The sequence below is a fragment of the Bacillus rossius genome, chromosome 6, assembly GCF_032445375.1.
Source record: "Bacillus rossius redtenbacheri isolate Brsri chromosome 6, Brsri_v3, whole genome shotgun sequence".
NCBI lineage: Eukaryota > Metazoa > Arthropoda > Insecta > Phasmatodea > Bacillidae > Bacillus > Bacillus rossius.
In genome coordinates this window covers 39,497,391-39,524,686 of record NC_086334.1, presented here as the reverse complement: position 1 = coordinate 39,524,686, position 27,296 = coordinate 39,497,391, and the positions used below count along the sequence as shown (strand labels likewise).

Here is a 27,296-nt window from a genome sequence, read left to right as displayed (position 1 = left end):
GTTTTTGTTATGTTTTAATTGTTTTTTTTTTGTTATTTATGGTAATTTTTTTGTCACATGCATTCGGCGGTTTCATGTATCTCTGGGCTGTACGTTTTTTAATTGTGTTCCACGCTTAGGCGTGTTCTGTGTAGTCTGCTGCAAGCTACTATAGCACGCGGCGGGCCAGGGTCGAAAAATAACTTTCTTTTCTCGCTGGCTTTCGTCGTACCAGGAATTCGTCAACAGTTCGAGGAGTGCGTCTACGCAGTACAGACGTGTGTTCCCGCTTTGTAATATGTTTAATAATTTACTTATCGTTAAATGCTGTCGGTTGTGCGGGTTGCACTCTACACGGGGTACATAGGTGTTACTATTTTTTATATATCTTTTCGTCTGCGTTTTTTTTTTTATTACACGTCACCGTGTTGGATTAGGTGCGTTCCGGTGTGTTTTTCCTTTATGTATGCTTATTTGCGGTGCGCGAACAGGCTTACAGCTCCCCTACACGGTTGTTTGTTCAACGTTTATTTATATTTATTTGTTACAAGTCGCCGGGGTGGGCGGGATGCGTTCCGGTGAGTTTTTTTTTATGTATGCTTATTTGCTATTTTTTTTATTACCTAGGTAACTTATGTAAATTTATTTCTGGCGTTAATGCGGCATCTACATTTTATTTTTAATTACTTAACGCTACGTGTTGACTGTAGGGGTCCTAACTATGCTTATTCATGCTTTCTCTATGGCTTATGTTATCTGGTCCAGTACTATTAAATGGTGATCTACGTTTTTTAACTATGCTTATTTTTGTCTTTACGATATTATAAATTTTAACTATGTTTATTACTTCAAGCATTTTTACGTTACGTTTCTCGCTCTCCTCTGTGACATTAAAGATGGCGGTGTGTATATGTGGCACTCCATTTAGTCTTAGCTAGTATGGCGGGGTTTTTTAAGCATGGCTGCAATTGATTTAGGCATAGCTAGTATGGTTGGGGTTTCTTTTAGGCATACTTGGGGGTGGGTGTTTTAAGCATACTAGGAATGGGGGTGGCGCCTATAGTTTATTTTTTTTTATTATCTCGGTAACATACGTAATTTGTTTCTGGCGATCGTGCGGCATCTACATTTTATTTTTATTTTGTTTATTACTATGGCCGAGAGCCGATTACTACACATTGTTTGTATAATATTTATTTTTTACTTGACGTAAAATAATAGTAACTATGCTTAATACTTAACTTGCTTTACATTATTTTTGGTTTTAACTATGCTTATAACACTAAACCATATTCGTGTGTGGGCCGCTCCCGCTTTGTACTATATCTATTTTATATTTTTTTAATATATCTTTTCGTCTGCGTTTTTATTTGTTACACGTCGCCGGGGTGGTTGGGGTGCGTTCCGATGAGTTTTTATTTTATGTATGCTTATTTGCTATTTTTTTTATTACCTCGGTACCTTATGTCGATTGTGCCGCATCTACGTTTTATTTTTAATTACTTAACGCTACGTGTTAACTGCGGGGGGGTCCTACCTATGCTTATTTTCTGTTTTCCTAATATTATAAATTTTGGCTATGCTTGTTACTTAAAGCATATTCGTGAGTGGGCTTCTGTTATTAATTAAAAGGTATTATTTTGCTTATAATATGATGTGGGGATTATATTTACGCTGGTACATGTCGCTTCACACTATTTGGTTTATTTCTGTCGATCGTGCCGCATCTACGTTTTATTTTTAATTACTGAACGCTTCGTGTTACCTGTAGGGGTCCCTTAATACATTCCTGCTCGCCGGCGCACGAGCGAGGCTTACAGCACGGTGTTTGTACTCGGCTTAATGTAATAGTCCCTATGCTTAACACATTGGCCGAGAGCTCATTACTACACATTGTTTTTACATTATTTATTTTACTTGATGTAAGATAATAGTCATTGTCCTAACTATGCTTATTTTCTATCTTTACGATATTATAAATTTTAACTATGCTTATTACTTAAAGCATTTTTTTAAAGACATTATTATGCTTATAATATGATGTGGGGATTATAATTGCGCAGTTTATGAGTGACGCTCCAGCAGGCTACATCTCGCTCTCTCTGCGCGGGATTTTTGAGGTTATGTTTGTTTTAGTCATAGCTAATATGGTGGTGTTTTTTAAGCATACTGAAACATCGCGGGTTGTTTTCGACAGTTACCTGTTTAGGTATAGCTAGTATGGCGGTAATTTAATGAACATGACGGTATTTTTTTTTAAATTTAAATATAGCGATATTTTATTTCTTTTCGAAATTTATATATGGCGATTAAGCATACTCGTAGTGGGGGGTTGGAGTGGTTTAGTCGTAGCTAATATGGCGGTGGTTGATTTAAGCATATTTTTTTTAAGGACATGGTGGTTGTGGGGTGGTGGGGTCTATAGGCATAGCGATATTTTATTTTTCGAAATTTAAACATGGCGGCGATTGTGGGGTGGTGGGGTCTATAGGCATAGCTAGTACGGCGGGGTCTTTAAGCATGTGCTTGCTCCTTTCCAGTACGCAGCGATGGCCTGCCCTTGTTTCTCTGTGGTAATCACTTTCGCTGTCACCCAGCAGGTAAACACATTCCTGGTCGCCGGCGCACGAGCGAGGTTTCTGGCGGTTGTGGAGTGGTGGGGGTTTATAGAAATATATTTTTTTTTCGATTTATTTCTTTTCGAAATTTAAATATGACTGTTTAGGCATAGCTAGTATGGCGGGGGTTTTAAGCATACAACATGGTGCCTTTATTATGCTTATAATATGATGTGGGGGGTTATAATTGCGCAGTTTATGAGTGATGCTCCAGTGGACAACATCTCGCTCTCTCTGCGCGGGATTTTTGAGGTTATGTTTCTTTAGTCATAGCTAGTATGACGGGGCTTTTACGCATACTGGTGGTGGGGGTGTGGTAGACATAGTATGGTGCCTTTTTGGGGTTATGTTTCTCCCAGGTATTTAGTCATAGCTAATATGGCGGTGTTTGTTTTAAGCATACTGGTGGTGGGTGTGGGGTAGACATAGCTATTATGGCGCTTTTTTGAGGTTATGTTTCTCTCAGATATTTAGTCATAGCTATTATGGTGGTGTTTGTTTTAAGCGTACGCTGGGGGGTGGGGTTGCTGTATTTGCTAACGGTTTCGACATAGCTAGTATGGTTGCATTTTTTTCGAAATTTAAAACATGTCGGGTTAAGCATGTCTTCCTTATTTCTTTCTACTCTCCTCAAATGGTTTCGTGGTCTAGTGGTCAAGGCGCACGCCTCCTGACCACGATGTTGGTGCGTCCCCGGGATCGAATCCACCTAGCGCCCAGGTTTTTTGTATACAATTCCCACATTCGGAGCGATGGTGGCGCGCTCCGGTAACTAAAGGCTGAACTAAGATGGCGGCCTACCGGCGCGCCCTGGTAACCAATATCAACAACAATGGCGGCGTCCAGTGGCGGCGACGGTGGCGCGCCCTGGTAGCCAATGTCAACAACAATGGCGGCGCCCATGAAACAAGATGGCGGCGCCCATGGGGGTACTGGGGCCGGTGTTTACATTTCAATGTTTACATTGGTCATAGTATCCTTATGCTCCTCCTACTATCAATAACATTAGGGATCCTTACTAATAGTCCAATTTAGAATCAAATGCGTTGGAGGGGGTTATATACAACATGCAGTACACGTACGAAGTGTGTGTTAGCAATGCCGCAGGCGCTAGAAGTTTATTTCCTATTGCCTATTAACATTGTTGCCACGCACTAGATGCCTTATCATTCTTAATTTTCCCATACAAGTAAAAAACACCCGTGTGATATTAACAACGAAGCAATCAATACCCTCATAGAATACATAGAGATAGTGTGAGGTATATATGTAGATATATAGAGATAAATACAGACAGAGAGATACATAGATATATAGGACTATAGATGTAGATAGAGATAAAGATATATTTAGAGACATGGATAGATTATTTGTATATGTGTAACTACTTCAATCATATTGCAAAACAAAACTGAATGAGGCATTGCAATGCATGCCGAGCATTAGCTAGATAATGGGATCTTTGCAATATTAGTAATCCCTTATTTTTCAGTTTTTTCTATATTGCTTTATAGAGTCTAGATTACATACAGACCAGGTAAATAACTATAAACTGGCAGAACGTCTGTCGGGATCTGAAAGTGATATAAATTATTTTGCACACTTGACATTCAAATTACGAAGACAATTACTAACTACATCTGATCTCTAAACAGTTCCCCTTCACCCTATGTTCAGCCCGGGCAACGCTGGGTACTGCAGCTAGTGTTTTTATATACCGGGCCCCCGGCCGGTACCGCCGCAACCGCTATGTCCCTGCATTTTAAATCTGCAATATCTTCGAAAATATCCATTTAAATTACATGTTGTAAAGGGCCATATTGATCTATATTAAATGAACAATGTATTTAAGGTACTTAATTGGATAAGGATTAACGCTGTATTGCTTAAAACCGCTTCGTAAATAAGCCATTATTTCTCGTAAAATGTAAAGGATAAAAAATTGTTATTGTAGGTTATCCCTAAGAGATAGACATATACCATCGCGGACATTTTTGTAGACCTTTTTAAGGTGTAAAATTGTAGTACATTATTTTGATCTATATCTCGTAGGGTTCAGCCAGCGTTTGCAATGTAAGCGCAAAAAGAAAGTGTTTATTTACATAACATTAGAAACCTCTAAAATTATCAGTGTTTATCTACTATATTATGCATGTATTATACATACAAACCTTCCTCTTGAATCACTCTATCTATTAAAAAAAAAACCTCATCAAAATTCTTTGCGTAGTTTTAAAGATCTAAGCATACATGGGGACAGACAGACAGCGGGAAGCGACTTTGTTTTATACTATGTAGTGACAAGACACATAATGCATATTATGTCTTATCACACACAAGTAAATCAAATCATGCATTAAAATTTGTATGATGCAGTTAGTTTTGTTTTGTTACAGGGAAGTTTGTATAACTCACAGATGAACTAATTAATATATTTAGTTACAAAACTCACACACACTTTAGACATCGGAGATAAGTGAAAAGTGAATTTTTCATTAATATTTAGATTTCGAAATAAAATGTACATCGGCTAGCTACACGTGACCCTATGACCACTATTGTTCTCTAAAGCTTGACGTTACGCTGAGATTGTTTAAAATTAACAATTCACACTACAAATACATTACCCTTTCATCTTCCCGTCATTCCGATTGTTTTAACATCTCACAGACGTGGAAAATTCATTCATTTCAGCGAATTCGCTTTATAACATTTTATAATGCTGCCATACATTGTTTTTGTTAGTTTTACCGAAGGACACTCAAGATGATCTAAAATACGTATATCTTCCGCCTCTTTCCGGAGTTATAATTTTAAATTCCGCCAATTCAAAACAAACATCACGTAATATAAAAATACTTGAAATAAATGCCATAAATTCTTAACTATTTTAGAATGCTTAACAACATAAACGTCTGGTTTGAATAAAGTCCGTTGTCTAAATGTACATAAAATAATTAACAGAGGTAATTTCTCCAGCTTAGTTATGATACCACAAACTTAACACAGATGTGTGAAACGTGCAGATTGCAGAGTGTAACTTATTACTTACTGCGCGTAGCCAAGCTGTTTATTGTATAGTAATTAGTTTTCTAAAATGCCGTTGCATTACAGCACCTTTACTGTCGTGCCGGTACTTGGTGTTCTTGAGTAGTCAGTTCAGAAGTAGTCGCAATCAGAAACATTTACTGCTCGGCCGTTGATAAGTTACCTGTCCTTCGCGCTCCGCTACGCCTATAGACACACAGTCAGCGTGGAAAGAAGTGGGGCTTTGCGACATCCGTAACACGCCAATGACAATTATACCTGTTGGTCTCGGAAGTGACAGGAATGGTTTTAAAAAAGTTTTTTTTTTTTTAATCTTGAACTCGACGTATTGCCTTCGATATCACCGTGCGAAATGCTGTTAATTTTTAAGATTTCAATTTTAAACTCACAAAGTGTAATCCATTTCTTATAGGAATGATAGTTATTTATTTAGTTAATGAAACATTTTAAAACACATTTGAGAAGAAATTGCTATCTTCGTTAGAAACGCAGCATGTTTTTCCCTGAATCGAATCACAGACGGCGGGATCAGGCGCTAGCCTTCCTGCCCAGTGATTGGTGATCTAGTCAGGTGTCGAAGCACGAGACACTGAGAGGTCTCTCCCATGTTGGCGAAAGGACCTTTTTGGATAGTCTCTTTTGGAGGCGGTAGGTGTGTCTATTCGTATCCAACATCAGTCGATAAACATGGTGAACAAAACCTTCAAGCAATACATAAAAAAGAATCGTTTTAATATGAAGTTCCTATATACTGCATACTAAATGCCAATTACTAATATATTTGTGTAAATTGTGTAATGTCTTAGTTTCGTCAAAATACAATTTACTTACGCTAGTTATTTTCTTAATAGTCCTTTGTTTTTTTTTTTCGGGGAGATTTTTGTTTGTAAATCGCACCCAACAAATTTTCCGGCTCATTTTCGAAACGAATTGATTTAGAAGTTTCAAGTTTTCTAGCTACAAATAACAAGAAAGTATACACTTGCGTGATACTATAAACATCTGCCACAAAAACGGTATTAATTTTTACAGTGTGCTGACAACCCTTTCGAATAGTTTTAAATAATGTCTACAATAATAGTGATAATTTCAATACACTAATATTAAACAGCTGTATAAACGCTAAATATTTAAAATGCAATATCATGATTTTTAGGTTATTTGAAAACGATTCTTGAATGTAGAGCATACCTTGAAATCATACGGGTTTTTGCATTATTTCGAGGTTGGTAATATTATGAGGACAGACTTCAGGTAAGAAAGAGCTTCGTGGCCCTTGTTCAGTGTCAGCCCCTTGCGTCGGAGAGCGCCTTCACTGCCGACTGGAGCGGTGACTTATGCGGCGATATTTCATCTCGTGTCGGAACATCGCGCTGAAGGACGGCCTCCCGCCTGCTTCATGCCTTCCGGCGGTGTTTACCGCCCGCTCGGTAAACAATTTACCGCGACGCAGGCTCGTAAACTTCCCGCGCACCTGGTGCCTCTCGTAATACACCCGTGTTTACTCGTGGCCAGCCTCCAGCCTGCAGGTAAACATACACACGTCGCGTGACTCACTCAGCGTTTTTAACTGGTGCCTAATGAACTAACTTAAGTTAATGCTCGAGCCGTCAGTCGGCCTATGCCTATACTATTGCGAATTTACCACTATATACTGAGTATAAAAATGGGTGTGGTATTTTGTATTGCATAACGAAGAATCCGTGAAGTCACTCTCACCTAATTCTTAAAGAACAATAAAATAAAAACAACCAAAGGCACGTGCCAGTCAGAGAATCTGCATATAGGGTCAAAAACGGCTCAAAAATTTCAGATTGTGTTTCTAGATGTATGTAACCTGCCTTAATTTCCCAGACAAAAAAATTCAGAACAAAGTTTTGTTTTGTTAAACTATTTTACATCACAAATATACAATCGTGCGAGGGTTTCTTAGTGTGAATTAGTGCCAAAAATTCTTTAGTATTTTACAACGATGGGCATTGCCTGAAATATCTGTTCCTAATGAAATATTTCTAGTGGTAGAGTTTCTTTTTTGTAATATTTATTTTTTATTGTTCTTAGTGTTGTGAACAGGTGGGATATACAGCTTGAACGTATTTGCCAATTCGCCGGGAAATGGGTAAATCTCTCAGATAAGATGAGATAAACGCAACAGAAGATAGAGTGATGTTCACGGTCTAAGTTGTGTACGACTGGAGCAATTTCGTGTTACGGTTGCCAAACTCGCACTTTGACAGAAACTGACTAACAGACATCAAGATCATTTAATTTAGAGAGTACGGAAAAATCACGGCGATGTCTGAGTGTGGACATTGTGGTAGGTACCGGCAAAGCACAGTTGTTAGCTACTATGTACAATTAAATCAGTTGATAGCTCTACAGCAATGTAGTTTGACTTGATGTAAGTTTTTGGACATACGCCATTGCTAAGAACTTTTTCTGTTGAAGAAAAACTAATAAAATAAAATAAATAAATAAAAATAAAAATACTCAAAAAAAAGATACAAAAAACACACAAAATTAAGCAAACAATTGCTGTTGTCAACAAGGATATGAACACCACAAAATATTCCGAAACAGGAATATGGTCAGCAAACAAAGAAAAAACAAAGAAAAATGTACTAAGAGAACGAAAAAATCCCCACAAATGATGACAACACAAAAATATAGAAACCCAAAATAATTCAGCACAACAGTTGAAGCGAGACAAAAAACATGACAAAACGAAAAAACAAACAAATACAATAGTTTTACCTAAACAAAAACAAGCGACGTTTCGGGAACTGCTATCTGCTCCCGTCCTCAGGCAGAGACGCACATGGTACGGAAACACAGGTGCGACTGAGAAGGGATTATTTTTTTTTTTTTTCCTTTTTTTTTTTTCCTAACCTAACTAATGGAAAATGAGGGTATTTATCAGAGAAAGGGCTACATCCTGCTCAGCCAATGACAGACGAGCTGTCTCCCCATTGGCTGTGCACCATGTAGTTAAAGCGGATTGGTTATGGTGGGTTGAGTATTGGCTATTGTTTTGTGCTGCAGGGATGTTTCTCTCTTTATCAAAGGGATCCACATATTTTTTAATTCAATGCTCTGCTGGCTGAAAATATTTTTATTGCTAATAATGAAGGCTGATTCTTTGATTTTCCTTTTTATTTTATCGGATTCCTGTATGAGTGGTGTGGAGTCTTCCCAGAGAATTTTGTGGCTATTTTCCCATGTATGTTCAGCAAGTCTGGATTTTAGGGTTTCACCCTTCTTGCAGTTGTTTTTGTGTTCTTTGATTCGGGTGGATAGAGCTCTGCCAGTTTCACCTATGTACATGTGGCCACATTCACAGGGGATTTGATACACACAGTTGTGAGTTTGTAATTTTTCTGTGGCTGGTTTCACCTTGGTAACAATACTTTTAATAGTAGATTTAGAACGGAATGCTGTTTGAAGTCCATATTTATTTCCTAGGCGTCTTATTTTTTCTGAAAGCCCTTGAACATATGGAATAACTAGGGTTCCTGCAGGTTTCTCAGTTTCTGTGGATTTGAGTGTTTTGTTGGATTTCAAATGCTGTTTGATGGTGTTGACAGGGTAACCATTGGCTATGAGTTCTTTTTTTATATGATTGTGTTCAACCGCAATAGATTTCTCATCAGAACAAATAATCTCAGCTCGGTTGGTTAGTGTGTGAATTATGCCAGTTTTTGTTGTTTTGGGATGGTTGGATGCAAAATTAAGGTATTGGCCTGTGTGCGTAGGTTTCCTGTATACTTTTGTTTCCAGGCTGTTGTTTTTTCTGCTGACTAGTACATCCAGGAAAGGAATGCTACCTTTGGTTTCTTTTTCATATGTGAATGTAGTTTGGTTGAAAATCATTCAGAGCCGTCTCACGGGAGGCTCGACTATATGACGTCGAAAGAAAACTATAAGTAAGTAACTATAAGTAATCGGGAAATATTGTTTTTACCAGAGGCGCATACTTGCTCAGGTTCATGAGGAGGCTTATTTTACATAAGCATCCAAAATATTTAAAATAAAAAATAATAATCACGCGAAAAACAATATTTGCATACAAAGTAAGACGAGCTTATCGATATTATTTAAATAAAAAATATAGAAAAGCCGTGAAGTTGGCATATTTAGGACCAGATAAACTATTTTTAAGGTACATTAAAAAGTAACATGCCTTTCAAGGAGCCTAGAAAAATTAGGCACTAGTGTGGAAAATAACCTAGACATGCATATTTCCTCACTTGTTTCAGTAATGCATCGTAGATGATTGAGAAACAAATATTTGAAGATGGAAGGAATCCGTCAGGAAGCATTCTTATACGCCACTGTATTAAAGTGATCGAAGTGCAGTTAAAAATAAGATTCTCATCTAATCTTACCAAAAATTTATTTATCCCTCTGAATGTCTCCTTCAGCGTGTCACTTGGGGTGGTTATAGCACCTTCATTTGACCACCCCAACGTCGAAGCTTGTGATTTACGTTGTGTTGGTAGAGAGAAAGTGTTAGAAAAATTAATCTCAGACATTTAAGTTTTATGATTTTTTTGTCATAACATATTGCTTTATTTGTCTATATTATTAGCACGGGGAATCATAATGTACTACGTTGTTATGCACGGGTATGAACACGCGACTGCAGACGATGTAATACTTACACAAGACCATGAACGTTAACGTCTAAGTATCTAGAGCTGCTGGGTCTTGAGGTTGGTTCGGGCATAAAATAGAATAATATTTTTGTACCACGAGCTGTGACGACAGGCGTCTAAATATAATAAAATTGGCGCGAGTTATTTCGCCTTTAATCGATTAAAATCCTGCTAAAATGGTCAATTAACAGCGTGAGCGTAAAATGTCCGTCTACGTTTCACTGCATGGTGTAGCTTGCCGAGACAGGTTGCCCCTGCAGGATGTGCTGCAAAGCGCTAAGCTCCAGAGCCTGCGCGTGCCCGCAATAAAAGGTCGGAACGAAGGTTTTTATTTTGATAGGAAAAATTGAATTTAATAATGTGTCGCGGAAGGTATTTGACAGATAACAAGTGCCGGGCCAGTGTTGTTGGGCTGGAGGTGAGTGTAATGGCATGAGCTGTGTTAGGGCGTGTGCGTGGGAGCCCCGTGGAAGCGGCAGTGCAGAGTACTGCGGCAGCTGGACTGCCGCTCCAACGGCGATCGGTCGTCTTGTCTGGACCGTTCACCCGGTCAGTTGCCCCTGGTTGTTTGGCCTCAAATAACACCAAATCACCTAACTAAAATTGTTTTTGGGCTAAGTGACTTAGTAACAATTTTAGATGAAGTGACGTGTACCCTCGACCGTTTGGCCGCGGTATTCGGAAACGAGGGTGGCTTAGCTAGGAAGTGCGAGTCCAGTGGTCTGCACCACCACAGCAGCCCTGGGGGACTGGTGTCTGGTCCGAGCCACGGCGGAGGAAGTGCGAGTCCAGTGGTCTGCACTACCACAGCAGCCCTGGGGGACTAGTGTCTGGTACGAGGGGACGGGGCGTCTCGCCGGGGAGCTGCAGACGTGACGAGCCGCGTGGGCGCGTGTGGACGCGCGGGCGGTGAGTCACGCGGCCCGCCGGTACAGGAATACTCCGGCCAGGCTGGTCCAGAGCGCCGGTCGTTGGCGCGCGCTGGATATAGCACCCGCGCGACACTTGTGCCCGGCCCGCGCGGTCGTGACTCCAGTTACTGCACGCCGTGCAAGCTGGCCTTGTGCTGGCGCGAGGCGGACACGCCCTCCGTCTCGGCTGCGATCCCTAGATTATGCATCAGTCTGAAGTGCTTCCCAAGGCTGGTGTCGGAGCCGAACAACTTGTTTAATGCAAATAACTTGTATTTAGGACGGATCACTAAGCGTCTAGATAATGTTTGGCGGTAGAAAGTTTCACAATAGTGACAATAGTTGTCGCTGTCATGAGATAATTTTATTGAAATAATTGGGAATTGGGGGGGGGGGGGGGGCTGTTTAACATTATTATTTATCACAATTCTTTGTGGAGTTTAGTTAGCCTCCAACTTTTTTGTGATGAACCTCTAGCCGAAATTAGTCAATTAAAAATTTATTCGTAAACGTAACAAAAAATATCCTTGTAAGATTACAGGTATTCCGTAAATTCCTACCTTTTGTACATAAAAACAGCTGCATCGCTAAAAAAAAAAAAAAAAGAAAGAAAAAAAAGTCTTACTGGGTTCGGATTCTTACCCGGACATTTTATCTAAGCTTTGTGTTGTCCCAAAACCTCCAAGAGTTAAAGTTATTGTTAAACCGTTCCCTTAATTAGCTTTACAGTATTAACTAACTACTCACATTATTAAGAATAATATAACTAATTGAGTTCAAACTTATCGTGTATTGTGAAGTCTCATATAATTTGAGTACGCTGGTACAGTTTCTAAGTTAACTAATTTTTTATTAAATTCTGTGTACTCTGTCAGTGGTCAGGTGACTTACTTTCCTTCAAGACGATCGGGTTTCTATTCCCGGTGGGGTAAACTTTGGGTTTTTCGCAATTGAGAAACTAGAGGGACGTTACTATGGGTTATCTTGGTGTACTTCCTTCCCCCTCCCTTTAATAATTTCGTAATACTCTATTAGCATCTTTTTTCCCCTCCGGATGTTAATAAAACTGCAACAATTATTGGTAACATATCCATTAAGCCCGTAGTCAACCATAAAGGTAAAATGTAATGGTGGAGTTTTACTCCACTTTGCTTTTCGCTGAGGGTAAATACGACGCATGATTCTAATAGGCGTCTACTTGTTGGTAATTTGCTAATGCCCTGTCGTTGGGATCGAACCCGCGACCCCCGCTATTTGCACAGCACTGCGGTGAGTCGCTAGTTTCTCTTCCAGGTCAGGCCGGGTGTCCACCAGGCTAGAAGTCTCATGCGACGAACACTTTTCTCGTGGTATTCCATTTACTCTGGGGATTCTTATACACACTAGTACTGCTTCGCCAAGCAAAGCTTGGGCATTCGTTTTAGGAGATAGGGTTGCGTTGTCGTTTTGAAACTTTAAATAAATCGCAATTTGCTAGTGTGATAATGATCTGACGATTGTCCTTCAGGTTGATTCGCAGGGCTTGACATCCCTACTACTAGCAATATATGAATGGACATTAATGGATCAAAGACGATGTTCAAGGAACCCCCCTCCCTTCTATCTCACCCCGATTCCTCCTTATCACAAATTAACACTGGGTAAAATTACAATAAATAACACGAGTTTCCCTCTTCTCCTACCTACAACTCTCATTAACCTCTCACGAACGTCTGTATTCGCCACTGTTACAGCTACAGTTATGGAAATGCCTATACATACACAAAATAATATAGTGCTCACATTTGCCTGGAATAACTAATTATCTCATTGGTGTTACTACCCTTCGATAAGCCTCTGGAATATCGTCTTTCAGCGCCAAGTATGTATCCTTTTTACACACATCATTCACGCAAGTTAAAAAAATTCCAAAATTAAGTATATTCTTGTGAGTTTCCTAATACAACGGCCATTCTTTGCCTCAACTTATAGTCGAGCTCTTTCGCGTGCGTAAAATTCAAATGTATTTTTGATTTCGTAAATAATTCACAATCTTTTTAAACCCATGGTTACGTTGTTCTCATTTTGCTTTAAAAGTAAGCAAGGACCGAAATATCACCTCGCCTCTAGCTCTTTTTTTCTTTCTTTCGACATCATGACCAAGCAAGCCGCCATTGAGGCGTGTCAGTAGCAGTCGATACAAGGGGACAGGGTGTAGACTGCGGTCTAATGCACGCATAACATTCACGGTCGATTAATAATACTGTTGCATCAGTGAATGGTCTTCTGTCATCCAAGCAAAATTTTAGATTAACTTTTTTATTCCTGAATTCCGAAATTTTTCTCTCATAATTTGCAAGGAAAAGAAAAACAATGAAAGCTTTTAGTGAGGGTAAAGTCGAAAAATTTTTTGTTTGGTGATTTGTTGCTGTATACATCTGTGTAGTTAACTGAAAGCATAGGAACAACATTTTAGTGACATAATTTTAAATCATAGTTTTAACATATATTTATGTACAGGGGAAATTAAGTTTTAAGCCCCTTTTTTTAAATTCACAAATGCTAGCTATTTTCCGCCTTTAAATGTAAGTTTATTTCATTTTTATGTCAATACTGTTTATTAATTTACCTTCGTGTGAATGTTGTTGGATAATTTTTGTATTTGTTGTTGGATCACAAATTTTATCATCAAATACCTACTAAACGTAATTTTCCATCTGCGGTCACGAAAGTTTAATAATCATGAACAATGCTTGATTTTTTGCTAGTATTAGTAAATATTTAGTAAAATGTTGAGAACATCGGAGACGAAACATAGGCTGCAGCATAGAGATATGTCGTAATAACTTCACTGGATAAGTCCCGAAATGATAGCAGTGACGATGAAATGAAGTAAGGAACATGGCCTGCGAGGCCGAAGTGTTGGATTGGCGAGCACACGTGTCGGAGGTGCGCGGCATTCTCGGGGCGCCGCTCGTGTGAGCTTTGAATATATATACTGTATAGAAGTCGCCAGCCCAGGTTAAAATCAGGTTTGAGGTAGTTGGTTAATTCACCGCCGCAATCGCCACCATCTCTAGGGCATCGACTTGTGGTGGTCCCTAGCGGACAAGTGTCGAACTCTTAAAACATCCCTTCCCCACCCTCCTTCAAACATGCGTTGTCCTCCACCCACCCTCTGCCCAAACTCTCATCCCTACAGTTTTGTGACGCACAAACTCCCGTTGAACGACCTTGAGCTGCAGTGAATGTTGGAATCGTGGTGCGGGGGAATGATGGGCGACAGTGCTGCGCTCTAACGTTTAAATAACAACCTAAGACGATACAGCGTAGCAACTTGCGTGGATGCTGGCTCTTGGGCGCTAGTGTCGCCCATGCGTGCCGGCGCCGCGCTGGTCTGTCGGTGGATACTTGCCCACTTGACCTTCCCTCGACACCGCTCAACTCTCCTCCTCTCTTCGACTCTCCTCCTCTCTTCGACTCTCCTCCTCTCTTCGACTCTCCTCCTCTCTTCGACTCTCCTCCTCTCTTCGACTCTCCTCCTCTCTTCGACTCTCCTCCTCTCTTCGACTCTCCTCCTCTCTTCATCTCTCCAGTAAGGGCGATAGGAAAATTTGGGAGAACTCCAGCAATTGTAAAGGCGCCTTTAAAACCGGTAAATTGACAGTGTCTTCGTTAAAAAAAAAATACCAGTAGTTTTTCATACTATGTAGAATCGTGTACTGCTCAAGATACTCGAGTTGTGTCTGTTTACGAAAATTATTTAAGAATACGCTGAGGGTCCCGAGGGGTCCGGATTTCGTTTTTAAACATTTTGGGATCATTGAAAATTAAAAATCTGGTTTTCAGAATGATTTTTAGGCATGAAAGCACTCAAGGGCCTTGCATCATATCTGTATCATCTCCGCCATCTAATGTTATGGTTATCACTCAGAGCTCATCGTTGTCCTATGCACGACGAGAAGACTGCGCGCCAGTTCAGAACCTTGCGCTTAATCGTCCCGCCTCACTAACACATACGCCTCTGTTCAGGCAGGCTACTTAGTGTCTTAAACCTGGCTTGTTTTTTTAATTATAAATAATCCTTATGTGGTTTTAACCAAAATCAATTGAACTCAAGGGATAGAAGTACAATTAAATATCCAATATTTTGCCTGGTCACAATCAACTTGACGTTTAACAAAAAGTTTATTGTTCCCATGTCGTAAACAAGTTACGACGCTGCCGTTATGCGTGACATAGCCAAGCACGTCCAAGCTCTCAGCGTGCCTGACTTAAGTCAGTAGAGATAGGACCCTAAGTAGGGCCACGGTGGCAGAGTGGCCAGATTACCCGCCTTCCACTTCCCACCAAGCTTACGTTAGAGGTTAAACTCGGAATTGTCGCGCGTGACGGAACGTGACGGTCTTTGCCGTCAGGAACTTCCGTTCCCTCAACCCAGTAATGACGTAACTGCTCTATCTCACCGTTTCACTTCTCATTCGCCTTTGATTTCGATGTCGACGAGACATACGTACTAACTCGTTCATTCTTTCTGAATACAACAGGATACAATGAGACAAGTTACATAGCCAAGGGTTTTTCCATTATAACTGCGTTCCGTCCCGTAATTTTTTTTATTTGAATGGGTTATTGCACTGGAGTGCCAATTAGGAAGTTATGAGAGAAAAAAGTGAAATACTAATTTAACGCAAAGTACGGTTTTCTGTAAATTCTGGAAGTTGACAAGTCAACACAAAAATTTAATTTTCATCCCAACATTTCATTGGATATACCTTTTTTATCCCAACTTCCTAAATGGTGCCCGGGTACCGTTTTACAATAACACATTCATTTAGTTGTTGATTACGGAAATCCGAACAGCGACCTGTGATGACACGCGCTTAAAATAATGTTCTGACGATAAAATAACAGTTCATTATGCGTCCAGTGTCTGTAGCAAGTATTCCATGCGCTGTTAGCGTTCGGTATTGTAGTTACGAAGCTTCCCAGCCGCCAGGCTTTTAAATTGACTTGCCGATCGCAAAGCATGGTTGAGACGTAAACCTTAGACTGCTGCCAGTTCTGGAGTGTTCTCGAGACGCCAACAGCAACTTGGCATTCCAAACACCATCATTCCTGAATCGTCGCTTAAAGCTGGGTTCACGATTGAAAAACGTAAGCGAGTGCATAGCAGGCCAAGCACGCAACTGTGCACGCGACCTATGCGAAATCCGTTCACAATTAAAATTTTACGGTTAATTTCAGCCAATGATATTTCGCGATGCATCTGACATCTATTGATAGGGTTAGTAAATGACTATATTAACTACCAAATGATTATCCGACGACATCTGACCAGCATTTTGTCAAATCAGTTTTTCAACACACACACACACACACACATATATATATATATATATATATATAAATTTTGGTTTTGTAAAATTTTTAGTTTCCCATTCTACCCACGAAACATTTTCATTTTTTATTTACATTAATTGCTAGTAACGTTTTTGTAAGTAATAGTAATAATTATTTTTCGAAGCAGGCATTACATACGCCTGAGCATTGTAATATCTCAACAGTTTGTGAACACTATATTTTTAGTAATTATAAACAGTTCTCTAGTTCCGCAAAACAGCATTATACTCTACTTTCATTGGCTGTTGCGCCGTGCTTTCATTACAGAAATAAATATATATTAATTTCCCTCCTTCGCACACGACCTGTATCCCATGCACACAATCATCTTATGCGCTGTTGTGAGTCAGTAGGTTGGGAAACATGGCGGTCAGATCTTGTGCGCACGACCTATTGTCACTGATATTGTTATTTTTTCAATTGTGCAACCAGATTTAGCCACGTCATGTTGGTTGCTTCTTTTTTTGTGACATTACTGGATATTTGCCACTACGGCTGTTTTGAATTTACTGTTTATCGCCAGACGTTTACTAAAAGTAATCATATTTTTTTTAACTATTGAATGACCTTTTAAAGCATTTTGTTAAGCTGGTGGCAAAATGTCTGACTATACATGAACTGAAAGAGAACTGTCTTTATAAATGTACAGGAATAACCCTTAAATATTAAGAATGACAAGAAAATTAAACCATATAGCATATGTGATCGAACCACGATCAGAAATTGCTCTTAAGGATTGCAGTTTTCCGCTTTCTCGAACCAATTAAATACCCCAGCTACTTTTTTTTTAGGGGGGAGAGAAGATCCCCTTAAAGACCATGGGTGACATTCCTAAACTTTTCCTACCGCATTGAATAATGTAGGTTTGCCTCTTATCTTACACAATCTTGTTGCTTTGGTAAATGAGTTTGATGAAAGAGGGGAAAGAGAAGCGCTGTTGGCAGTGCTTCAAGGTTTGTGTCTCTTTCAGCCAGGACTGGACGCATTTATAACCGTCCTGCAACCTTGCCTTCATCAGCGGCGATATTATTTTGCTTCAAAGTAAACTCTTTTCGACGTTACCAAAAGTCTTGAACCGCGGCTATTTTAATTTTCAAAGAATGGAACGCTCTCTTTTTTTCTTTATTTTTTTTTCCTCAATATTTTCATTCCCGAGATATTCTAAGTTTTCGTGAATGGAATTTTTCATCTAGTGTTTTCATAGCAATCAGATGCAACATAAAAGCGAATTTTCTGAATAATCGAATAAGTCTGTCTCGCCTGAATAGATGCATTTCCTTCAGAATCATTCCAACACTTTCGTAGCCATTTTATCTTAAAACATACTTCTAATAAAAGTCACTGCCCGTAACATTATAGGTTAAAACCAACCACAGCCAGGTTTACACCTTGTCAAGTTGGCAGCTATCAAAGAAAAGTAGGTTCTCGACTTAACCATCTTATTGAAAGGGCTGCGTTATAAATAGATAGACAGTGAAAGAGGTCATCCTCTCCCCCATCCCCCCCCATGTTTTAACATTGGAGTAAGATTCGTGTATACGTAACATGTACCAATGTTTATGGCAGTTTGATAGTCTCGTGTGGTCGTCGACGTAAGCATTCAAAAACCAACTGCAAGCCAGAATTTGCCATCTGGCAGAGTTATAGAAAATACAAGTACGTGAACTACTGTGAGCGAACATACCCGAAGATTAGATAAGTGGTTCCTCTTGTCGACACGGACTTGTTTGTGGGGCAGTGTCACCAGATCGCAGCACAAGCAGTGCCCTTTTGGCGGCGCGGAAGTATCTGCGGGTGTTGGTGTGTGATGTATTGGCCTGCAGTAGGTCGGCTGATGGCAAGTTGTTCCTCCAGATGGTCCTTTGTTCCCTCTTCCGCTTCCCGGTGGCAACGCGCGAGTGGCATCTCGACAATGGGAAGCTGAAATACCGTCAGCTGCTGCTGCTTCGTGTTGAAGCCCTCATCTCATGTGTATGCAGTTAATGTCCCTTATTTATATGTCATTGATTTAGTGCTCCTCTTCTTTTTTTTCACGTAGCGCTCTCTTTTCTTTCGTTTACCTGCATTCACGTATTCTCTGGAGGGGGGTTGGTTCTGGCGAGAGCATCAGCGCTACCATCTGCCGAATGTCATGTTGTAAGGACGAGACGGACATCTACTTGAATCTTACCTGCTCTTATTCTGTGAATTTCGTTCTTAAATATATTCTTAACATATAATGAGCATAAATAACTATCACATGGTTTAAATCAATCGAACCCACTTCGTTTGAAAACGGATGTTTTCATTTTGGTTTCTTAAAATGTGCGTAAATACTCCTAGAAGGCTCGGAAATTCATTCTTTCACGATTTTATCAACGTGAAACAAAACTGAGTGTAAGATAGGCGTACCTTGTGACCGCATGACTCTTAAAATATAAGTAATAAGGAGCGCACACTCGAACATTGCGAATATTTTCCTTCTCACTTTCGAGTTCTGACTGCGAGGCGAACACGGTTTGAATGAATGAATGAATGAATGAATGACTGACTGACTGACTGACTGGTCCATGGCTTAACGTCTCGTCGACATCGGGATCATCAGACACAGTGAGTGGCGATGAGATGAGCTTGGAGCATTGATGGAAAGAAGGGGTGGGGGAAACGGGAGTACCCCAAGAAACCCAACGGCACACGCCAGTATCCGCCATGTTCCCCCACTTGCACCCTGCCATGGTACTGTCAGCTGTCACTAGCCTAGTCAGGGGTGTATCTGTGTTGGTGCTGGTGCTTCTAGTACGGTGTCTCCTCTGAACTGACGCGCAGTCGTCTCGCCGTGAACGGTAACCATAACATTATATGGCGGATAAATGAAGATAAAGGTTTAATGCTAGTTCCTTGAGTGCTTTCAAGAATCTGCCCCGGAAGTTTCATGCCAAAAAACATTCTGAAAACAAGCGTTTTAGCCATCTTCACTATTCTAAAAATACATTATAGAAACACAACCCTGAAACAGAATAACTCATCATCGTTCTGTGTATTCTTAAATGTTTTTCGTAAACAGAAACCACTACGTATCTTGAGCAGTTTTCAAATCGCGTGGTTTTTCCCTGAAGCTGTGAGCACTGTGTGTGGTCCTTGGTAGGCGGGGGCCTTCAGAGAGGGGTTGTCAGGATCCGCGCAGGAAGAGACGGATCGGCCATTGCAGTGCGTGGAGTCTAGAATGTTTAGCGTGCCTCACGTCCAGGACACTAAAAACATCGTTTGTATTGTGGAAACAGGTCTAGACGACTGACGATATAAATTATAATTTATATTTAATAACCATTATCGAGCGCGGTGAAGCAATATGGCAAGAGAGTTGAGCTACGTCACAGCGCACCAGTGCGGAGCTATTAGCGGGGCCGGCCGGGTCACAAAGGGGGTTCTTGTGGGGCGCCGGCCCGTGAGCAGGACGGGCGAGCCCGGGCCTCGCGGGGCCCCAGTGTAGCCCCAGTGTAGCCCCAGTGTAGCGGGGCGCCTCCGGCCGAGATGACCGCCCTGCTGCTCTGCTTCCCGGTCGTGGGGCCCGCGCTCGTCACCCTGCCCAAGGTACCCGCCCCTCGCTCCTGTCCTCCGCTCACTCCCGCCACAGCTTTCCATAAAGAGCTGGTCACTACATCTCGAAGTCAATTGTGTTTTCATGATTGCATGTTAGAAAAAAAACTTTCAAAGATTTTATAGCCTCATTTAATGACGCGATTTCGACAGAGGTTGATCGGAAACTTATTAAAAAACTAGTTTATCAGGAAAGAATATTAACATTTTCTAAGACAAATTAGCATTACCATAATTCAAATTTAAGTCCCAGCCTGTTGTTGTTTCAAAGATTCCAGGGTAGAGCCCCCGAACGTCCTTTTCTGTGGGGGTATGGTTCCTCCTGTAAGGTATTATGACCCCTCATGCCACTGTATACCTGTAATGCTCACACACACTTGTCCCTCCAACCATACGTGGAGTGATTTTGTGGTTACTGTGTGGGGGGGGGGGGGGGAAAGGATAGTTGTTTGGATCTTTGGGTTGGTTGTCTTCCAGTGCTCTGCTGGGGTTCTGCCTAGCACCTAGCACGGATACTTGTACTGTAATGGGGTTTCGTTAGTAGTTGCTGTAACACTTCACAGTAGTAATATTTCGAGCAAATGTAGCTGTCATATTCTTGTCAGAATACCTTCTCCTGGTCTGATACATTGTGTTGAATGCTTTTAAAGGAGATGTTGACTAATTTTGAGTTTGCTTGGAGAAAATTCTGATTTTAGATAGTTTTCAAATTCCAATAATGTATTTTTGTGCTATTATCTAGCATTTGTTTAGAGGACAAAACTTTTCTCTAGGCCAAAAGTGAAATATTTTAAAATAATATTTTTTTAAATCTACACTTTACAGCTATTTTAATATTTCGTTTATCAAAGTATATTGATTTTTTTCATGTAGGTCATTAATCAAGGTAAAGACTTCAAAAAAAGTTTTGAATATAAATGTGTCTAATTTCTTATTTATAGGCCCTACCCTAAATAGGTTTTTGTGGCTGAAAAAAAATATTATAATTGAATCCTTTTTATGACATTTAATTAATTACAATTTTATAAGCTATAATATACTTTATACTAGATTATATTTGAACCATAATGTTGATTTGCATGGCTATGGCCTGTAAGAGGCCATATACACTCTATTCCACTGAAGCTGATCAGTTTGATCACTCACGTTTGATGTACAATGTGTAATGTTTGCACCTTGGTTTGATTCACAGACATTCACTGCCTGGTGCAACTCACACCTGCGTAAAGCTGGCACGGCCATCGAAAATATCGACGAAGATTTCCGAAATGGGCTGAAGTTGATGCTGCTTCTCGAGGTGATTTCGGGGGAGACGCTGCCCAAGCCAGACCGTGGCAAGATGAGGTTCCACAAGATCGCCAACGTCAACAAGGCCCTCGACTTCATCGCCAGCAAGGGTGTGAAGCTGGTGTCCATCGGCGCGGAAGGTACTCCTCTCTCTGTTTCGTTGTTTGCAATGGCTTTTATTCTGTGCCAAAGTTGACTTGCCTATGAAACTGTATAAACATTAATTGGACCATCCTTACACAGTTTTATTTACTTCAAATATTTACATCATTAATGAAATCACCACACTTAATGTCTGTTCACAAATAACTTGCACTTAAAAAAAATGTCTCTTCACAAATCACTATATATATGTCAGACTCACCAGTTCACACTCCTCATTGGAGCTATGCTCAACAGTGTCTCGCTCCCTTACTTCTCACCTGCTCACACACACAAATCTCATGCCATACGCACAGTCTGTTGTCCTCCTCGCCAAACTCTCACTTCAATAAACTCACCTGTATGAACTCTCGGAACTCCCGTGGAGGCCAGAGGCCGGCGGGAGCCTATGCAGTCTTTCTGGAACCGACTGGAGTGGTGGTGACATTTCGCGTCATTCAGGCCGACCCAACGCTTGCTCGAAGCATCCAGAATAGCATTTCGTCATTCATGCCACTGCACGCAGTGGCCCGCGGGAATTCACATGCTGCTAAGGAATGGATAACAGCGCTGTGAAGTAAGGACGCACGGGCAGGGGGGTGGCAAGGCGGAGCAGCTATAATCCTCGAAGGTATGCGTGTGACGTCAGTGGCCAGGCTGCTCAGGTAACTTGTGTATATTATGCCCTTGCCTCCCCCATTTGTAACACTATTAACCTAAAACTTTTTAAAACATATAAACACTAAGGATATGTCTGTATACTTTTTTTTTTTTGCTGAAACAACTGAAATCATTCTCTCAAAACTTCGTAAAAACCTATACATTATTGAGCTTATTCAACAATATTATTATATTGTAATGTTATTTTAAAACTTTTTTTCCCGGTGGTGATATTTAAACAACATCCCTTGATGTTCCCAAGTGCGTACTGTATCATTGTGTTATTAGACAAATTAAAAATTTGGAAAGAGACTATTATATTTCCGTTCATCGACTTCCATTCCAATTTCACGAAGTTACTCTATCAAATGCCCTATACTGAGAGCTTAGATGTTTACACATTAAAAAGTTTATTATTTCATGTAAAACATTAATATCTAATGAAGTATATATTCCTTAGATACTAAAAAAAGTTATTTTAACTAACATGCAGGCACATACTATATTGAAGGAACCTCAAAGCACAGACAGGATTAGAGCCTACTAATACCAATTTCTTCAATTGTGCATGGAGACTTCTGCATGGCTGGGCTCAACTTGCAGAAATTGTGGATGGCAACTTGAAAATGACCCTGGGTATGATCTGGACCATCATCCTGAGGTTCGCCATCCAAGACATCTCCGTGGAGGAGATGACTGCTAAGGAGGGCTTGCTGCTGTGGTGCCAGCGCAAGACTGCCCCCTACAAGAACGTCAACGTGCAGAACTTCCACCTCAGGTGGGTGCGTTCTCAGCCCGATCCTCGTTTCCATTATTTCCCTTTGGTTATTGTTCCCGAGCTGTGTCCTGCACTTGGTTGCTTCAGCCTTTCACTTCCTGTTCCACGTTACCAGTGACACGAGTTGGTTCTGCTGATCCTAGAGAAAACCACCACACATCCTATTGGAGGCTAATGTTATTTATTTGTCTCGTGCCCGCCAATAGTTGGAGTTTTCACGGTGGGTACAACACACAAAAATAAATAGGAAAATGTAGTCGCTGCAAGTATGCAGCCACTGCTTTCTTGTGAGCATCAAGAGCAGGCAGGCACCATCTGAAGGGAAGTGCCACAACAGGTAAACACTGCCAGCAATTAGTCAACATCTACAAGTACCCATTTCCAAATTTTTTTGGGGGACTACAACAGACAATACAAACACTAAAATAACCAAGATGGTAATACAAAGAGCAGATAAACATAATTACAAATGCAAGCGCAAATGATGCTTAATGTAACACAGAAAATACATGCAACCATATAATATAAAGGTAACATTATATGTGGATAATAAAAGGTAATACATAATCAGTGGTTTCATTACAGTTATTTGTAAAAAAAGTTGTATTTCATAAAATTAATATTGTTTATTAGTAACTGCATTATAAATAGGATTAAGGAGTGTAATTAGATTGGAAGAAGTAGTCAAGACATCCCTGTTCTGAACACATGTTGTTTGATAGTTATCCTTTTGTTAGTGTGGAATTTGTAGGTTTGATATAATTTTTCAAATAGTATTTAGGAAATGCCATTGAGAAATGGTATTGGTCTATCATTAGAAACATTTAATTTAATGCCACTTTTATGAATCTGAATTACTTTAACTATTTTCCATTTAGATGGAAAAACTTGAAATGTTATACTTGTATTAAATATAGTTTTCAGTAAATGTACAAGTACGTACAACTTTTCAAAATGAAATTCTGTAGACAGAGAAGATTTTAAGCCTTTAACATTGGACAAAAACATTCAATAACAAAATAGAATCACTAGATTCAACACCATTTACGTTTAGAGATTGTTGTTCATAAAAGTCATCTTTCATTACTTTGGTATAATATCCTTTTTAATAAAAAATGATTACTCTTAATGTAATTGTGTATCATTTGGGTCCAATGAATTTTGTCATGCTTGATGAGAATTTTAACTTGTTTAATTATAATTATACATGATTTAATTTTTTTTATACAGTTGATGAAAATATTTTTTTAAATTTCAGAGCCTGGATTAATTCTATTGTAAAACTAAACAAAAAAATGTGTTGTTTATTGTTGTAATAAGTATTATTCATAGAGACTATTAAAAAATAAACCATTTTATAGTAAAACATTCCTTTTCATTTACGGAAGCACCATAATTCCATAGCTTCCATGGTTGCTCGCAGAAGGCTGGAATACAGAGCTCATGATGCTTTTTTACACAATGCTTAGCAGTAGTCTTTTTTTTTTTTTTTTTTATTTATAAATATCTCTTACACCCCACAAAATTGAGGCCAGTGTGCAAAAACTTGTTTTGCTGTAGCATCGTAGTGGCAAATCTTTTTTATGTATTGTTTTGTAAGAAGGTGCTGAACTTTGTGTGATGATTCTACATTATGTTTTTGGTGCCACTAGTTTCAAGGATGGCTTGGCTTTCTGTGCCTTGATTCACCGTCACCGGCCGGAACTCATCGACTACCACAAGCTGTCCAAGGACAACCCCCTGGAGAATCTGAACACCGCCTTTGACGTTGCAGAGAAGTATCTGGACATCCCGCGCATGTTGGACCCTGACGGTGAGTTCCTGTTTGAGCTACTCGTCATGTTCGTCTCATCATATTGCGTAATATTTTTTTTTTCAGCCTTTTGCATTATTGTTTTGTTACGAATTATGACTAATGGTTGCAGCAACCAGTCCAGAAGTGAAAGTTATATAGCTTTGGGTTTCCAAATCTGAGTGGCATAAAAAGGGGAACCAGAAAACCACGTACACCATTTTTTTCCCTCAAGTGTAGCAGTGGACTGTGTCGTAATGTTGAAGTTTATTGGGTTTTCGTCGAAGTTGTGGTTGACGGGTTTGGAAACATGTTTGGTGGTGGCGTTTGTAACTTGCAGATCTGATCAACACGCCCAAACCTGACGAGCGTGCGATCATGACTTACGTGTCGTGCTACTACCATGCATTCCAGGGTGCCCATCAGGTAACGTGGCGACGTGTGTGGCGTGCCTCTCCTCCCCCCCCCCCTCTCCCACCGTGTGTGTTAATGTTTGGCTTGGGTTTGACAGTTGCTCGTCCCAGCATGGCAGCATCCGGCATCACTGTTTACCAGCTGAGACAAGAAACATATTTTCAATGTGAAACACTTTCTCTACTACCGTTAGTAGTTCCTTGAAGTACCTGAAGCAAAAAAAAAAATGAAATTTATTTCATTTTCATCTCAAGTTTAGTGGAATTCATGGCACACACACTTTTGAATTTGCAATCAATCAAGACTCGACTTACTCCGTTACTTCTAATTTAACTTCTTGCTATGGGAATATACCTGTAGGTCATGGTTTTGTATTTTGTTTCTGTTTACAGCCTTATTTTGCGTTGTATGTTTGGAGACAGGATTTAACAACTGTTAAATTTATTGTGATTTGTTCTCTGTTGAGGCAGTTGCAGAATAGTTTTCCATTTTCTTCTCTATGAATAATTTGTCACTTTGATACACAAAATATGTGTGTCTGTTTACAGACTTTTTATAACATGATGCAGATATCTTAATAAAAAGAGTAATTTGACAACTTGAAATTCATTACTAATTAAATTTATCATCAAATTGATATTAAAAGTAATGAAAGAATGTAACTGTTGCCAGAAGTACTTAATTTTACTTCTAATTTTTTAGTGCATGGCATGTTTAAAAATTGCTATCAGTATGAAAAAATTGGATCTATATAAAGGAATCATGATTTTTAATATTACTGTACACATTATAACATTATATAATGTTCAAATAATTAAAGTATTTAGGATGATGCTGTAATGAAATATTTACTTCCTTACATTCCTGACTCATTATACTCATTTCATGATTAAACATAGAAGTCTGTGCTGTTTGGTAAAGTGCATATTGTTTCTGAAATAACATTTTAACATTTTTGATGTTTGGCTGGTGCTGACAGTGTGATATAGAACTAGAGTTAACACAAGTGTGTCATAGTGCTCATGTCTGTGTGTTGAGGCTAGACTGGACGTTCATTACTTAAATTTTATAATAAAAAATACTGATAGTTTTATATGTATGTTAGCTGCAGAAAATATAATATATAATTAACTAATCATCTTACTGTGCAGGAATTGGGATGTCAGGAAAATATGTAGAGTAAATTTCACCTTATCTTTGTTTGAAAATTCATGTTGATGTCACATGAAATATGAGTTAATTTAGTTGCTTTCAAAACAGATGTGTAAATATGTGTGTTTAAACTGAAAGAAAGTAAAGAAAAATTTAATGAACATGTAACTGTTTATTTCATGAAAGTAAACGTGTATACTTTATTAGCAAGCCTCAATATTGGAAAGATATCTGGTTGACAGAAAATGTTTCTTGGTAATTTACAAATGTAGAAAATATTGGTGAAATCCTCCTTTGAGGTTTACTCTAATTATATATCTGTTTGGTAGAGTTTTTTTAAGCTTGTGCTAGATTAATCTAGAATACTATTCAAGAAATGATGTGCTTGTTGCAAGCAAGGTTGAAGGCTGACAACCAGGGTTTAAGGTTGACAACCAGTATATTATATTGCCACATCAGAAGCATGTACGTGTGTAAGGGTGAACATCCAGTCAAGCACTCACCACAGTAGTTCTCGCAGTTGGCGACGCCTCACACCGTGCTAACCACTGACTGTCGTAGAGATCTAACGCTGCATGGTTGATGTTGGCTGCCTTGCAGATCTGGACAACACCGCTATGCCAGACGAGCGTGCCGTCATGACCTATGTGTCGTCCTACTACCATTGTTTCTCTGGTGCGCAGAAGGTATGGCAATTTGTACCTGGTCTGGATGGAGCCCTTTTAATCTTCTCAGCCAGCATTTATAATACTTGTTTGGTTTTGAAAACCTTCTAATAGTTTTTCAAGAATGCTGGTTGAAAATTTATTCTGCATGTGTGTATACATGTGTTCTATTTTGTTAATTTAAACAAATATTTCTCAACATCATATCTTTGTTTTACATAATTTAAAAGTTTTTGAA

The 27,296-nt window shown here is 39.5% G+C and overlaps 1 protein-coding gene across 2 annotated transcripts in view; it reads left to right on the top strand.

The window, feature by feature from the left end:
- The window catches only part of LOC134533062 (alpha-actinin, sarcomeric), a 141,129-nt gene that overhangs the window by 96,048 nt on the left and 17,785 nt on the right, over positions 1-27,296 (top strand). Inside the window, exons 2-5 of one of the 2 annotated variants that reach the window (XM_063370259.1) lie at positions 21,362-21,596; positions 22,861-23,035; positions 24,688-24,848; positions 26,994-27,079. In XM_063370259.1, coding sequence (XP_063226329.1) covers positions 21,362-21,596; positions 22,861-23,035; positions 24,688-24,848; positions 26,994-27,079 — 657 coding nt within the window. Of the gene's footprint in view, positions 1-21,361; positions 21,597-22,860; positions 23,036-24,687; positions 24,849-25,167; positions 25,254-26,993; positions 27,080-27,296 lie in introns of both variants that reach the window. The other variant, XM_063370258.1, reaches the window with a different exon arrangement.